This window comes from Curcuma longa, chromosome 2 (assembly GCF_044706935.1).
Source record: "Curcuma longa cultivar G26 ecotype Majalengka, Jawa Barat chromosome 2, ITB_CL_G26_1.1, whole genome shotgun sequence".
Taxonomy (NCBI): Eukaryota; Viridiplantae; Streptophyta; class Magnoliopsida; order Zingiberales; family Zingiberaceae; genus Curcuma; species Curcuma longa.
The window spans coordinates 6,424,599-6,440,292 of record NC_133862.1 but is presented as its reverse complement, the minus strand read 5'-3'; the positions used below and the strand labels follow the sequence as shown (position 1 = coordinate 6,440,292).

At 43.2% G+C, this 15,694-nt stretch overlaps 2 protein-coding genes, 1 long non-coding RNA gene and 3 pseudogenes across 3 annotated transcripts; 1 reads left to right on the top strand and 5 right to left on the bottom strand.

Moving 5' to 3' along the window:
• Positions 1-1,516: 1,516 nt before the first annotated feature.
• Positions 1,517-2,158, bottom strand: LOC141816302 (agamous-like MADS-box protein AGL62). Its single transcript, XM_074704109.1, has one exon. The coding sequence runs from the start codon at positions 2,156-2,158 to the stop codon at positions 1,517-1,519; it is 642 nt and encodes a 213-aa protein (XP_074560210.1).
• A 2,152-nt stretch (positions 2,159-4,310) lies between these two features.
• LOC141821498 (transcription factor RF2b-like) lies at positions 4,311-4,939 on the bottom strand (annotated as a pseudogene).
• A 706-nt stretch (positions 4,940-5,645) lies between these two features.
• Positions 5,646-6,171, bottom strand: LOC141816158 (uncharacterized). The gene is made up of 2 exons (XR_012600655.1): positions 6,107-6,171; positions 5,646-6,034 (listed from the first exon to the last, which is right to left on the bottom strand). It is a non-coding gene; the product is annotated as an uncharacterized LOC141816158 (long non-coding RNA).
• Positions 6,172-7,438: 1,267 nt separating this feature from the next.
• Positions 7,439-10,720, top strand: LOC141815416 (disease resistance protein RPS2-like; annotated as a pseudogene).
• Positions 10,721-12,162: 1,442 nt separating this feature from the next.
• Positions 12,163-12,799, bottom strand: LOC141822472 (agamous-like MADS-box protein AGL62). The gene has a single exon (XM_074709923.1). The coding sequence runs from the start codon at positions 12,797-12,799 to the stop codon at positions 12,164-12,166; it is 636 nt and encodes a 211-aa protein (XP_074566024.1). The 3' UTR covers position 12,163.
• A 2,097-nt stretch (positions 12,800-14,896) lies between these two features.
• On the bottom strand, positions 14,897-15,527 carry LOC141821497 (transcription factor RF2b-like; annotated as a pseudogene).
• Between the last annotated feature and the right edge of the window lie 167 nt (positions 15,528-15,694).

The window sequence follows — 15,694 nt, the reverse complement described above, 5'->3', positions numbered from 1 at the left end:
CTCGGCCGCGGCAGCTTCGCCACCGTCAGCCTCGCCTTCGTCCATGAACCCTGCCAGTGGCAGCTCCCCTCCGTGGTGGCCGTTAAGTCCGCGCCGCTGTCCTTGTCGGGTTCCCTCCGCCACGAGTACTCCGTGCTCGGTGAACTGCAAGGGTGCCGCCAAATCGTGCGCTGCTTCGGCGACGAGGTCGTCGTCGATGAGGCCACCGGAGTTCAGTCTTATAACCTCTTACTCGAGTTCGCCGACGGTGGAAGCCTCCAAGACATGCCACGGGCCCCACTGTCCGTGAAATTTTACATTATGTATTATCATAGGTCTTTTATTTTATGTTTTTGTCAGCTCAGTCTATTTATTACGTCACGATGACGTCACAGCGCGGTGGTATGGTCTTGGGTGTATGTTTCTGGCGTGCAGTTGTAATTACCGCGTACAAATTAAGTCACGACTAATTTTTAAAAGGTTGAGAGGCGTGCAGTAGTAATTAAGTCACGACTGATTTTTCCTGAATTAATTTCTCCAATTTAATTTATTTTAAAACAAAAACATTTTAAAGCAGTACATGTTTGCTAGCTCAAGGTTGAGAGGGGAGATCAATTGTTCTTTCTCTACATTGTCTATTTGCTTCTGTGAAGGAGGAGAATGATGATGTCTTCCGCCGCCTGGACCTGGACCTGAAGGTGGTTGTCTGTCGCCCCCACGGGCGGGGTCAGCTGGTCAGGACATGGGTGCTTGCAGCATGAGGTGGGCGGTTCGAGGGCTCATGGTTGCATTTGCGATAACATCAATCTGTGCCATGTTTTCAAATCCCTCGGCCACCATGCCCTGGTCAGTCCCGCATTCACCGTGATTTACCTCTCCACAGATGGTCGGGGGGCCGATCGTCTTTTGGCCGCTAGGTTGGCGGATTCCAACCTTTTGCAGCATGAAGGTGGTTGTCTGTCTCTTGGGAGCATGGGGGAAAGCAAGCAAATTATGTTGTTCTTCTCTGCATTGTCTAAGAGATTGTTAAGCAAGATTGATTCGAGAATAGCCATGACTACCCATAGCCCTCAGGTTTGTGGTCATTGCTACTATAGCAATTGAAGTAGTGTTTCAAATGCTTCTTTGCGTCTTGAGGAAGTGGATTATCGTCTACGACCAACTTTTGCGCTGTGCCGCTAACTTCCATCTCGTCGTGCTAGTTCATCTTTTATTTTGCGACTCCAACATAGTGCTACTGTCGAGAGGATCCAAACGATAGAGACCTACTAAGGTGTGTGGTTCAACAATGGATACCTACAATACTTCACGGGCAAGGACAAAGAAGAGAAGAGAATGGAATTCAAGACGAATCGAGAGAAGGTCATAAACTATGAGTGTACATGAGTTATACTCTAAATAGACGAATCAAGAGAGAAGATCATCAAATTAATTGAATCGAATACTTGAATTATTATTTTAAAAAAAATTACAAATGACTTTCAAGTGTAGAAACTATTACAGAACATAACCAAGATTAAGTGAGTGATTAACAACACTAGAAGCCATAGCCGCCTTGAGGAGCATAGCCAAAATCCAACAAATTTGGAGCCGCTACCATGCTCGCCACGCCCCTGGCGGCGTCGGCGGCGAAAAAGGCAGCGGCGTTGACCGCCACGTTCAACGGCTGCAAAGCCTCGATGGCCAGTTGCTCCGCCCTGCCCACCGCCTCCGCTCGCACCCGCTCCAGCGCGCTCTGCAGCAGGCCGAGCTCCGACAGCCCCAGCGCCCCGACGTCGGCGTCCAGCAGGTCCGCCACCGGGCCCCACTTCCGGAAAATCGCCGCCTCGAGTGCCGCCTTCCTCCTCCTCTCCGCCTCGAGCCGCTCCGCGAGCTGCGACTCCTGCCGGCCGAGCGCCTGAACCAGGGCCCCGGCGAGGGGGTGGTGGTGCCGAGGGGGAGCAGGCGAGGCGGAGAGGAAACGGGCGAGCACGGAGTCGACGGAGGGGTGGCCGAAGGAGTAGGGCTTGCCGCTGGGGGAGAAGGCGAGGACGGCGACCTCGGCGCCGCAGAGGACGGAGAGCTCGTTCGCCTTCTTGAACACGCCGGCGCGGCGCTTGGAGAAGCATACCTTCCGCGCCGCCCCATCCTCGATTGCCTTCATCGCGATCCTTTGACGGCCTCTGCTCGTCTTCTTCATCGCCGCTCCCATCTCCTTCCTTCAAGAACAAACCAACCCGAGACAAGTTGCATATATATATATATAGAAGCAATCTAATCAAACTCCAATTCAGATCTGAATTGGATTGCCAAATCTAGTAAATTTGTAGAATTTACCTGATTAAGAAAAAAGTTGCAGAATTTAGTAGCTCAAATTTCAATCAAATCCTAATTGAGATCTGAATCGGATTGCAAAATCTAGTTAATAAATTATATTTGAAATTGTTCTTCATTGATTTAAAAAAATATTCTTTTATTTTATGTATATATTGTGTTTGAGTTGATGACCAAACCTGTATAGAAAAAAAAAAGCCGGCTGATAATTTCTTTTCTTGAATCTGAAGCAGTACACCTGTGAATCCATGAGGGAAAACATGTATAAATGAGCTAAAAAATCTAATGGGATTCTGGAACTACAGAGAAAACTATAATCCATGTACAAAAGAACTTACTTTCAGTTCACAATTGTTTGAATCATTTGAAGCTCCAGTCAGTCACATTGTTGTTGAAACATGAGTAACTTGGGATACAAAAAATATCTAAATTCAAAAAGTTGTGCCACCAAGAACCAAGGAAGCTAAGATTAGTAAATAGTAATACTCAATCATCATAATCTGACATATAGCAGGATTGTTGCATAGCAAATTTTCAATATGTATAAACTCACTAAAATCAACAATAATCATAGACTATAAGAATTCATTCAATATAATCAATCCATAGAAAAACAACTTGCATCTACCATTGAAACACAAAATTGATGTTCAAAGGCATTAGTATTTTCTTGGCAGAAGAAATCTATCTAACAATTGTCATGATTAATTCCATTGCTTCCTCATGGCCGCTGCAATGCTCCATACACTCTTAAATAAGTACAAGTGGATTTTGAGATTCTCAATTGAAAGAACTCATTAGTTACCAAGGTTTCCAAAATTAAATCCCCCTATCATGCTTGACTCATTGAGGCTTCCTTGTTTTACATCATCAATTAACCACTACTTTGCTTAGTCTCATCTTCTTTAGCCAGGAAAAGTTCAATCCTTTTCATTAATACTTTATAAGCACATTAATTTGAATATAAACTAGATCATTTATCTTGTCTATGTGCAATTCGTTCCTAAGATTGTTTGCTTCGACCCAATAAATTTATGCAAAATAGAGGGTTAATTGAAGATGTGAAAAATAAAAAATGGCCATAAATACCTCTATGTTGTCCTCATATGAACACAGATATACTTTATATACTGGTTGACTGCATAATGATGACACACAAAGTATAGGATGTGATGATGTACTACTTCATATGCAAATGCAACCAGATAAACTGTTTTCCATATAGCCAAGGCATTATTATCTCTTTTGTTTTTTTGATTCTCAACTTTATTCAAAGAACTAAACCTTGGCAAGGGTGAACTATACTCATCCAAATGTCCACCCCTGACCAAAGCAAAATAAATCAAGCCTGATGTTAAACGTCTATGACATCAATTCAGGTAACCATGGTTATTCCAAAAAGTTAACTTCCAAGAACAACAAATGATGAAGTCTGATGTTGCCCAGACTATAGTACTCATGTGCAACATAGGTGTGGAGATAAGTATTTGACATGTCCATGATCAGTAGAGGTCTATGCTATCGATTTGAAGTGTTGGTGTCCAACAATGAGTTTAGAGGAGCAAAACAATAATTAGACCTTAAAAGTATCAAAAACACTTAGCCAATTAGTAACAAAAAAGGTCAAGATGTAAGTGCAATCATAATAAAAATGTTAGTACCCACCTGAAAACTTAAATCATGACAGGATCTCAGCTTTCATCTGCAACAATGTTACATAGAAAATTGTCATTTTTCAAATGCAAGCTTCATTTTTGACAGATAATCATCAAGTACAGGAAGGAGTATAGGGCTCAAACCTTGAGAGCACTCTCTTAAACTCAGCAATACTCAGAAGCCCCTACTTAACCTAAGGTTAACACAAGAATCATCCACTTAAACTTGTCAGTTTTTTTTTTTTTTGTTAACAAAAACTTCATCCCACGATTCATTTTCTACTATAATTCATCTCAGTGAAATACTACTTTACCAGATCAATGCAAACAAAAGTTGTAAATAGAACAGCAAAGACTAAATAATTATGCACAAAATAAATCAATAAGAAAAACTATGACCACCAGCATAAAGGAAGGCATTGACCTGTTTGCCCGCTTAGGATCAACAGCGGACAGCTCAGCAAGCTGCTCCGCCGTCATTGCCTTTTTCGCTTCAATCACCTCGGCAAACACTCCTTCCCTCTTGGTGGAGGTTGACGACGTCGCCGACGAGCCATCCACCGAGGAGCTATGTCGATGCTTGGGCTTGGAGGCAGCGGCCCTTATCGCCCACCTTCCTGTCATCACTGCAGGCAGAGCTCTCTGCCGCCCGATCCGCGCAATCGCCACCCTCCAACCCGGATCCGCTGGGCTCCAGCTTGCACCACCGCCTTCTCGATGTCCATGAATGTGCAGAAGATATCGTCCTCGGAGCCGATCTCCTCCGGCACCGGATCACCGCCTCCGAGGTCGTCCGGGAAGCGGAATGCGAGCTCGGATCTGGCACGGCGGTGGTGAGGGCCGCGCAGCTGGGGGGAGGGTGCGGGGAACATAGAGGGGGAAGCATTGGCTGCCTCCGCAGCCGCTGCGACGTGGAGCGCATTGGGAGGGAGAATGTGGGCAGGCTTGAGGTTGGGAAAATGGGGCGACGGATCACTGAGTCTCGGTCGCATCTCAAGCCGCTGTCACCGGCACCGCCTCCGCCTACGCACGTCCCCTCAGAAAACGGACGACGACGGGTGAGAAGGGGGAGGAGTGGAACTCCGACTCTGCTTTCTTTTTCTTTTCATTTTTCGTAATTTTATTTTTTTAAAAAATACAAATAATTAGCATTTATCCACGTGTTTTCCCGAAATGATTTTCCAAAATTTTAAAACAAACTTAATTCGAAATACAATTACTCAGGACAAAATTTAAAAAAAATTAAAAAAAAAAAAAAACAAGATTCATCAACTGTCTGAATAAATGGCACGGATTAACATATTTATGAAGTTAAATTAATTTTGATAAATTAAAAAATATTTTCCAATTAACCTACAGTTAACTTAGACACTCAACATCCTTTGATTATGCTCTCCAGTTAGAGAAAAATTCCTACAAATACACCGTAATATCAAACCGTTACCTTAGTGTCAACCTAGATATCCTACCGCGGTACAATTGCACCGGAGACGTATCTCACGTCCTTAAATTCTGAAAACGGGGATTTAAAAGGAGCAAATAAATGAGAGTTGGGAAATTCATAGCCAGACCCTAAATCAAGATCGTCAGTTCAGTACAAATTGTGAAAACTAAAATATTTTTTAAAAAATAATCTTATCTAAAGTGTTACAAGATGAACAGGCATTTTCAGATATACTCAACCCTAATACCCTACACTCTCATGAAATATACGCACATTGAAACATGTCGAAAGGTAGAATCACTCTCCATACAAGATATTACAAACAAACTCTGAGCTCTGGAGCATCTTTTATTCCAAGGAAATGAAAAGGGGAAAAAATAAAATAAAATCCACTACGAATGCATTTGCTGTGAGCTATTTACATCCTCAACGAAATGATTCCCCCATCTGTCCAAGAATAGATCCTTATGATCATCAATAAATGCAAACTGAGTGGTGAGGGTGAAGATTATAATTACAGTTAACTTGATGATGGGTCAGACACAGCAGCAGACCCATTCTGCAGTTTCAGATTCGATATCGAAGCAAGTTGCTCCTCCAACATGTGGAGGAGATCGAGGTAATCATGGAATGCAGCATGTGACTGGAATTTGATGAACATGTTAGGGGAATCCAAGATTCAAATGAAAGTGTAACACAGAGGATGCAATGTAACCTGGAGTGTCCGGCTGTAGGCATTCCACAAGCGCAAGTCATAGCGGAAAAGATCGACAAGAACCTGAACGGAAACAAAATTAAGTTAGATTCTCAAAAGCTCTGCCTCCAAACTGCAATAAATGTACTCTGAAGTAAATATGAAAAAACAAACGGCATTAGTTGCAAAAGCATAAGAAAAGGAGAGAAACCCAAACTCCAAACTCATGAGTAAACAGAAAGATATAGGCTGTTTCCTTAGAGAGACGAAAGAAAAGGGAGAAAATGCACAAAAGGGAGAGAGAGGAACAAAGCAAAAGGAGATTTTCTTATTTTACTAGAATATATATATGTATATTGAACCAAAATTTCTGCTGGGAGTCAGCCAGTTTTCCTCCACTTCCACACCGCGGTCTGCGACCGGAGTGCCGCCGCAGCAAGGAGCTCCTGTGCCTAATGTTAAGCGCCAACGACGGCGGGCCAGAGGAGGGGTTGAACCGGAAAATCGAGGAGCTGATATCGAGGCAAGACGCCAGGAGGCAGGGGAGGGCCACCGCCCCAGGCGCCCCCTGTGGCTCCGCCCCTGGAGCGGGGGTAATGGCCGGAGATAGCATTTCTTCTTTTGTAGTAACTCCCAGTAGTTTGGAGCAGCTAGTGACAAGGGAAGTTGTATCGTTCAATCAAGAGAGTTGAGCAAAAATTTGAAGAGCATCTTTAATCATTTATTATTATTATTATTATTTTAAAATATAAAGTTTTATTTTTTTTTTATTTTGACATATCAAAACATAAATACTAGTAAAAAAAAATGCAATTTAAATAAGTCAAAAATTTATACATATAAGATATTTTTATATAAAAAAATTCTTTACTAATTTAATTAAAATTACCTCAACGTCAAAAAAAAAAATCATCTTAAAATAATTATAATACTAGCTAGCACAATATCATAGTAAATAATAATTTTATTATAATTTTAATGATGTGATTTTGATCCCATTAAAGTAATTTTGAATAAATTTATTAAAAAATTAATGTAAAAGTGTTATATATATATATATATATTTATTCATCAAATTGAATTGATTTATTTATATACATGACTACACGAGTGACTTTAGTATTTTAGGTAAAAAAAAATAAGAAATATGGTTGGGTGATTTCTGATTTTTTTAAAAAATGTTCTTTTAATAATTCTGTTAATTAAGAAAACTTTTAAAATTTTTTAAAAATATATTAAATATTAGGGTTTTAAAATTTATTTTAAACAAATCAAATACTGAAAAATAACACATGACAACACACTACAGCTCAGCATGTCGGCTCCAATAATTGCTAGGGCATCTGTTGGCTCATCCCCAATCCTAAGTCGCTTCTCCATTACTGAACTGAAGCTTCAGAAATCTCCCCCTTGTAAGCATTCGTTGTAAGTTTCGCCTCGATCGCCATGAATCTCTCCATAGACTTCGGTCAATTCCTCAACAGGATATGGGATGCAGCTTCGATCTACCTCGCCAAGCCTCGATCTCGCGTCGAAGACTTGGGCAGAGCCGCGGACCGATTGAAGGCCAAACTGGAAGACGTCGTCCGGGCCATCGATGAGGCTGAGCGCAACGGGCAAACCGCCACCGAAGAAGCTCTACGGTGGAAGCGCGAGGCAGAGGAGTTTGTATCTACGAAGGTCGCCGCCATCCAACAGGACTACCGGGCGAGGCGGTGCTGGGGAGGCTGGTCGTGGAATTGCGTCTCCATCAACCGGAGGGTCACCAAGGAGCTGAAGGAGGTGCAGGAGTTGATTAGCCGAGGGGATGGTATTAGGGTTTCCGCGCCCCAGCCGCCGCCGGCTGCCGTGGAGCTTCCCATTTCAAATGATGTGGTCGGGATGCAATCGTATCTGACCGAGATTGTGAACCAGATTAGGGATGAAAATGCCAGGGTTATAGGCATCTACGGCATGGGGGGCATAGGAAAGACGACGCTTTTGGAGCTCATCAACAACGATGGAGGGATCTCCAAGCTTGGGTTTCAGCATGTCGTCTGGATTGTGGCCTCCAAAGGATGCAAATTGCAAAAGCTTCAGATAGATCTGGCTAAGAAAGTAGGATTGAATCTTAAAGACGATGAGAGTGAATATGCTTGTGCTACTAAACTCTTCAACTTCCTCAAGGGAAAGAATTGCTTATTGTTGCTTGATGACATTTGGGAATCCTATGATCTTGTCAAGTTGGGGATGGAACAAGCAGCTGTTGAGCATGGCATGGAGCAAAAGCGCAAGGTGGTAGTTTTCACGACGCGGAGCGAGCAAGTATGCACTGCAATGAGGGCTAATGTGAAGAAAAAAGTGGCAGGCTTGACATCTGATCAAGCATGGGAACTCTTTCTGAAATATGCAGGTGAAGATGTAATCAACTCAGAGCCAGGAATTAATCGACTAGCAAAAGAAATTGCTAAAGAGTGTGCTGGAGTGCCCCTTGCTCTCATCACTGTCGCCAGAGCTGTGTCCGCAAAGAGATCATGGGAAGCTTGGAATGATGCCCTCACGCAGCTAAATCAATCACAAATGCCAGAAGTCACGGGTATGAAAGAACGAGATCCTATGTTTGCTGCCTTTAGACTTAGTTATGACAGTCTGGAAGATGACAACATGAGAGCCCGTCTGTTGTGCTGCTCTTTGTGGCCTGAAGATTTCGAAATTGACAAAGTTGAACTCATACAGTGTTGGATGGGCCTTGGCTTAATTAATGAGTGTGACTCGATCAATAAAGTATTCCACCGAGGGCACTCCTATATAGAGACTCTTACATTTGCATGCTTGTTAGAGTTTGCTGATGAGGAACGTACAAAGATCAAGATGCATGATGTGATTCGAGACATGGCTCTATGGATGGCCTCGAATTGTGGATCCAATCAACACAGGTGGATTGTTAAAGCAGGAGTTGGATTGAGTCAGTTGGAACTAGAGGATGAACAACTGCAAGTGGTAGAGCGAGCATCATTCATGCATAATGATTTAAGTTCTTTGCCAAGGCAGACTCCCACTTTTCCCAAACTTTCCATGCTCATGCTCCAACAGAACCGTAAACTAGTTGTAATTCCTGGGTCAGTTTTCCAGTCTTTGCCTGTTTTGACATTCTTGGATCTATCGGGTACAAGAATCACAGAGCTTCCGAAGGAAATCAACATGTTATCTGAGCTCCAACATCTAAATTTGAACTTCACCCAGATCGAAGCGCTGCCAGCAGAGTTGAGTAGCCTTGCCAAACTCAAGTACTTGCTTCTGGAAGGAACTGTCAGTCTTGTTAATGTACCCCAGGGAACAATATCCAACTTACCTTTGCTCAAATTGTTGGATTTATACGAGAGCAAGTACGCTAACTTGGATGAGCTAGAGGGATTTAAAGGACGCCAGAAATTCATTGGCATTACCTTGGAGTCAATGGCAACCCTTGATCGGTTGGGCTCTCTACCGCAATTATCTATATGGAAACTCCAACTGCTAGAGATGAGAGACTTGGCTTATCCAAGCCAACTATTCGAGAGCATCATGAATAGCCACAACATAAAGCAGGGCCTCGAACGACTAGAGATTGAAGATGTCATTTCAGGTGGTCAATTAACAGTTGCTCGGAGCAATGAGGATCGTGAAGAGGGCCTTGAATGCTTGAGGTATATGAGCTCATAGCTGTCAAAGATTTGCAGGAAATCACTTGGAAAGAAGTCCAGCCTCAAACAATATTTCCTAATCTTCATGAACTGATCATTGTTGGCTGCAAAATGTTGAGAAACATCACCTTGGCTCTTATGCTACCAAGCCTCAGTGTCTTGAGAGTATCAGGTTGTGATGAGATGGAAGAATTGATAAGTTGTGTTGGGAGTTCCGTCAACTCTACCATGGGCCTAAGCTTACTGTATTTGATTGGATTGCCTAAATTGAATTGCATCTCACAACAGCCACTAACCTTCCCCTTCTTGGAGCGGATGTATGTAAGGTCATGCCCGGAATTCAAAAAGCTGCCATTTGGGGCTGAAATGTGTCAAAATAGATTGAAAGGTATAGTTGGTGAAATGGAATGGTGGGAAAATATCCAGTGGGAGGATGTCAATGACAAGAATTCTCTCTTCCCTTATTTCAAGCCTACCTGAGTTCTCTATGTATGAACAGATGTTTGAACAGGCAGATGGCAGATTGTATCTTTAGCAAGAAACAACACTGTTCTCGGCCAAGGGCACCCGAATAAAGGTTCATAAATTAATAGGGATCTAATTTTTAAATTAATTTTTAAATTTTGAATTAATTCTTAGTTTTTTTTAATTGTTGCCCTAATTTTTGGGCTCACAGCAACGGCGCTAAGTCCGTTGAACCCTGCCAGTGGCAGCTTCGCCACCGTCAGCCTCGCCTTCGTCCATGAACCCTGCCAGTGGCAGCTCCCCTCCGTGGTGGCCGTTAAGTCCGCGCCGCTGTCCTTGTCGGGTTCCCTCCGCCACGAGTACTCCGTGCTCGGTGAACTCCAAGGGTGCCGCCAAATCGTGCGCTGCTTCGGCGACGAGGTCGTCGTCGATGAGGCCACCGGAGTTCAGTCTTATAACCTCTTACTCGAGTTCGCCGACGGTGGAAGCCTCCAAGACGCTGTCCGCCGCTCCGTGGAGGGGTACATCCACGCTCGTGGCTACGCGCCATTAGACCATTAGGACGACACATCAAGCTGCAGAACATACACAATGGCCGGAGATTCCCGAGGATTTGCCAGAGGAAGGGAAGGATTTCCTGCGGCGGTGCTTTATCAAGGACCCGGCGCGGCGGTGGAGAAGATAAGCGGAGAAGGCTGCAGAACGGCAGCAGATGAGGACACGGAATATGAACTTGTGCAACATTTCAGCTTTCTTTGCCATCTTTCGATTTACAGAGTGCAAAAAGAATAGATTGTGGTTTTGATTCGAGTAGAGTGGTTGTTGATTCAGAAGCAGATTAAAGAGAAGGAGACGATAGATCGTTTTCCCTAAAATATATTCAGTAGAAGCAAAATCGAAAATGTAAAGAAGAAACTAAATTGAAGCAAAATCGCAACAGAGATTCCCTGCGACTTGCCGATCAGGATCCCAAACTAGACGACTTCAAAATGATTAAAGAGAAGGAGACGATTTCTCAAGTTGCGATGCCTATTTCGTTACCCACCCGGTTGACATCTACCCCAAAATGTACCTGAACATGCCACGGGCCCCACTGTCTATGAAATTTTAAGTTATATATATTATCATAGGTCTTTTATTTTATTTTATTTTATTTTTTCAGCTGACTATTTATTACGCCACGATGACGTCACAGCGTGTTGGTAATGTTTGGGGTTTCGGTTTCTGTCGTGCAAATAGTAATTACGGCATACAACTTAAGTCACGACTAATTTTTAAAAATTTCTCCAATTTAATTTATTTTAAAACAAAAACATTTTAAAGCAGTACATGTTTGCTAAGCTCACGGTTGATTTTTCCTGAGCAGCTCTGGTTGAATTTACCAAAAGCATTTTAAAATATGGCCTCTGCATTGTCTTCTCTGCATTGTCTAAGAGATTGTTAAGCAAGATTGATTCGAGAATAGCCATGACTATCAATGTACCTCAATGGCATGAGGTTTGTGGTCGTTGCTACTATAGCAATTGAAGTAGTGTTTCTAATGCTTCTTTGTGTCTCGAGGAGGTGGATTATCGTCTACGACCAACTCTTGCGCTGCGCCGCTAACTTCCATCTCATCGTGCTAGTTCATCTTTTATTTTGCGACTCCAACATAGTGCTACTGTCGAGAGGATCCAAACGATAGGGACCTACTAAGGTGTGTGGTTCGACAATGGATACCTACAATACTTCACGGGCAAGGACAAAGAAGAAGAGAATGGAATTCAAGACGAATCAAGAGAGAAGATCATCTATGAGTGTAAAATAAGTTATGCTCTAATTAGGCGAATCAAGAGAGAAGATCATCAAATTAATTGAATCGGAACACTTGAATTATTATTTTAAAAAAAAATTACAAATGACTTTCAAGTGTAGAAACTATTACAGAACATAACCAAGATTAAGTGAGTGATTAACAACAATGGAAGCCATAGCCTTGAGGAAGAGCATAGCCAAAATCCAACAAATTTGGAGCCGCTGCCGTGCTCGCCACGCCCCTGGCGGCGTCGGCGGCGTCGACCGCCACGCTCGACGGCTGCAAAGCCTCGATGGCCAGTTGCTCCGCCCTGCCCGCCGCCTCCGCTCGCACCCGCTCCAGCGCGCTCTGCAGCAGGCCGAGCTCCCGCAGCCCCAGCGCCCCGACGTCGGCGTCCAGCAGGTCCGCCACCGGGCCCCACGGCCGGAAAATCGCCGCCTCGAGCGCCGCCTTCCTCCTCCTCTCCGCCTCGAGCCGCTCCGCGAGCTGCGACTCCTGCCGACCGAGCGCCTGAACCAGGGCCCCGGCGAGGGGGTGGTGGTGCCGAGGGGGAGCAGGCGAGGCGGAGAGGAAACGGGCGAGCACGGAGTCGACGGAGGGGTGGCCGAAGGAGTAGGGCTTGCCGCTGGGGGAGAAGGCGAGGACGGCGACCTCGGCGCCGCAGAGGACGGAGAGCTCGTTCGCCTTCTTGAACACGCCGGCGCGGCGCTTGGAGAAGCACACCTTCCGCGCCGCCCCATTCTCGATTGCCTTCATCGCGATCCTTTGACGGCCTCTGCTCGTCTTCTTCATCGCCGCTCCCATCTGCTTCCTTCAAGAACAAACCAACCCGAGACAAGTTATATATATATATATATAGAAGCAATCTAATCAAACTCCAATTCAGATCTGAATTGGATTGCCAAATCTAGTAAATTTGTAGAATTTACCTGATTAAGAAAAAAGTTGCAGAATTTAGTAGCTCAAATTTCAATCAAATCCTAATTGAGATCTGAATCGGATTGCAAAATCTAGTTAATAAATTATATTTGAAATTGTTCTTCATTGTTTTTTAAAAAATATTCTTTTATTTTATGTATATATTGTGTTTGAGTTGATGACCAAACCTGTATAGAAAAAAAAGCCGGCTGATAATTTCTTTTCTTGAATCTGAAGCAGTACACCTGTGAATCCATGAGGGAAAACATGTATAAATGAGCTAAAAAAAATCTAATGGGATTCTGGAACTACAAAAACTATAAACTTTCAGTTCACAATTGTTTGAATCATTTGAAGCTCCAGTCAGTCACATTGTTGTTGAAACATGAGTAACTTGTGATACAAAAAATATCTAAATTCAAAAAGTTGTGCCACCAAGAACCAAGGAAGCTAAGATTAGTAAATAGTAATACTCAATAATCATAATCTGACATATAGCAGGATTGTTGCATAGCAAATTTTCAATATGTATAAACTCACTAAAATCAACAATAATCATAGACTATAAGAATTCATTCAATATAATCAATCCATAGAAAGACACAAAATTGATGTTCAAAAGGCATTAGTATTTTCTTCGCAGAAGAAATCTCTAACAATTGTCATGATTAATTCCATTGCTTCCTCATGGCCACTGCAATACTTCATACACTTCTTTGCATATCCAAGTACAAGTGCATTTTGAGATTCTCAATTGAAAGAACTCATTAGTTACCAAGTTTTCCAAAATTAAATCCCCCTATCATGCTTTTACATCATCAATTAACCACTACTTTGCTTAGTCTCATCTTCTTTAGCCATGAAAAGCTCAATCTTTTCATTATTACTTTATGAGCACATTAATTTAAATAAAAACTAGATCATTTATCTTGTCTATGTGCAATTCGTTCCTAAGAATGTTTGCTTCAACCCAATAAATTTATGCAAAATAGAGGGTTAATTGAAGATGTGAAAAATAAAAAATGGCCATAAATACCTCTATGTTGTCCTCATATGAACACAGATATACTTTATATACTGATTGACTGCATAATGATGACACAAAAGTATAGGATGTGATGATGTACTACATATGCAAATGCAACCAGATAAACTGTTTTCCATATAGCCAAGGCATTATTATCTCTTTTGTTTTGATTCTCAACTTTATTCAAAGAACTAAACCTTGGCAAGGGTGAACTATAGTCATCCAAATGTCCACCTCTGACCAAAGCAAAATAAATCAAGCCTGATGTTAAACGTCTATGACATCAATTCAGGTAACCATGGTTATTCCAAAAAGGTAACTTCCAAGAACAACAAATGGTGAAGTCTGATGTTGCCCAGACTATAGTACTCATGTGCCACATAGGTGTGGAGATAAGTATTTGACATGTCCATTACTAAAAATATTTCCACATGATCAGTAGAGGTCGATGCAATCGATTTGAAGTGTCGGTGCCCAACACTGAGTTTAGAGGAGCAAAACAATAATTAGACCTTAAAAGTATCAAAAACACTTAGCCAATTAGTAACAAAAAAGGTCAAGATGTAAGTGCAATCATAATAAAAATGTTAGTACCCACCTGAAAACTTAAATCATGACAGGATCTCAGCTTTCATCTGCAACAATGTTACCTAGAAAATTGTCATTTCTCAAATGCAAGCTTCATTTTTGACAGATAATCATCAAGTACAGGAATGAGTATAGGGCTCAAACCTTGAGCACTCTCTTAAACTCAGCAATACTCAGAAGCCCCTACTTAACCTAAGGTTAACACAAGAATCATCCACTTAAACTTGTCAGTTTTTTTTTTTTGTTAACAAAAACTTCATCCCACGATTCATTTTCTACTATGATTCATCTCAGTGAAATACTATACCAGATCAATGCAAACAAAAGTTGTAAATAGAACAGCAAAGACTAAATAATTATGCACAAAATAAATCAATAAGAAAAACTATGACCACCAGCATAAAGGAAGGCATTGACCTGTTTGCCCGCTTAGGATCAACAGCGGACAGTTCAGCAAGCTGCTCCGCCGTCATTGCCTTTTTCGCTTCAATCACCTCGGCAAACACTCCTTCCCTCTTGGTGGAGGTTGACGACGTCGCCGACGAGCCATCCACCGAGGAGCTATGTCGATGCTTGGGCTTGGAGGCAGCGGCGGCCTTATCGCCCACCTTCCTGTCATCACCGCAGGCAGAGCTCTCTGCCGCCCGATCCGCGCAATCGCCACCCTCCAACCCGGATCCGCTGGGCTCCAGCTTGCACCACCGCCTTCTCGATGTCCATGAATGTGCAGAAGATATCGTCCTCGGAGCCGATCTCGCCCGGCACCGGATCACCGCCTCCGAGGTCGTCCGGGAAGCGGAATGCGAGCTCGGATCTGGCACGGCGGTGGTGAGGGCCGCGCAGCTGGGGGGAGGGTGCGGGGAACATAGAGGGGGAAGCATTGGCTGCCTCCGCAGCCGCTGCGACGTGGAGCGCATTGGGAGGGAGAATGTGGGCAGGCTTGAGGTTGGGAAAATGGGGCGACGGATCACTGAGTCTCGGTCGCATCTCGTGCCGCTGTCACCGGCCCCGCCTCCGCCTCCGCACGTACCCTCAGAAAACGGACGACGACAGGTGAGAACCGGGAGGAGGTGGAACTCCGACTCTGCTTTCTTTTTGCTTTTCATTTTTCGTAATTTTATTTTTTTTAAAAAAATACAAATAATTAGCATTTA

Excerpts from the sequence above, each read along its gene's own strand:
- LOC141816302 (XM_074704109.1), bottom strand. The coding sequence starts at position 2,158 with ATGAAGAAGACGAGCAGAGGCCGTCAAAGGATCGCGATGAAGGCAATC.
- LOC141822472 (XM_074709923.1), bottom strand. The coding sequence starts at position 12,799 with ATGAAGAAGACGAGCAGAGGCCGTCAAAGGATCGCGATGAAGGCAATC.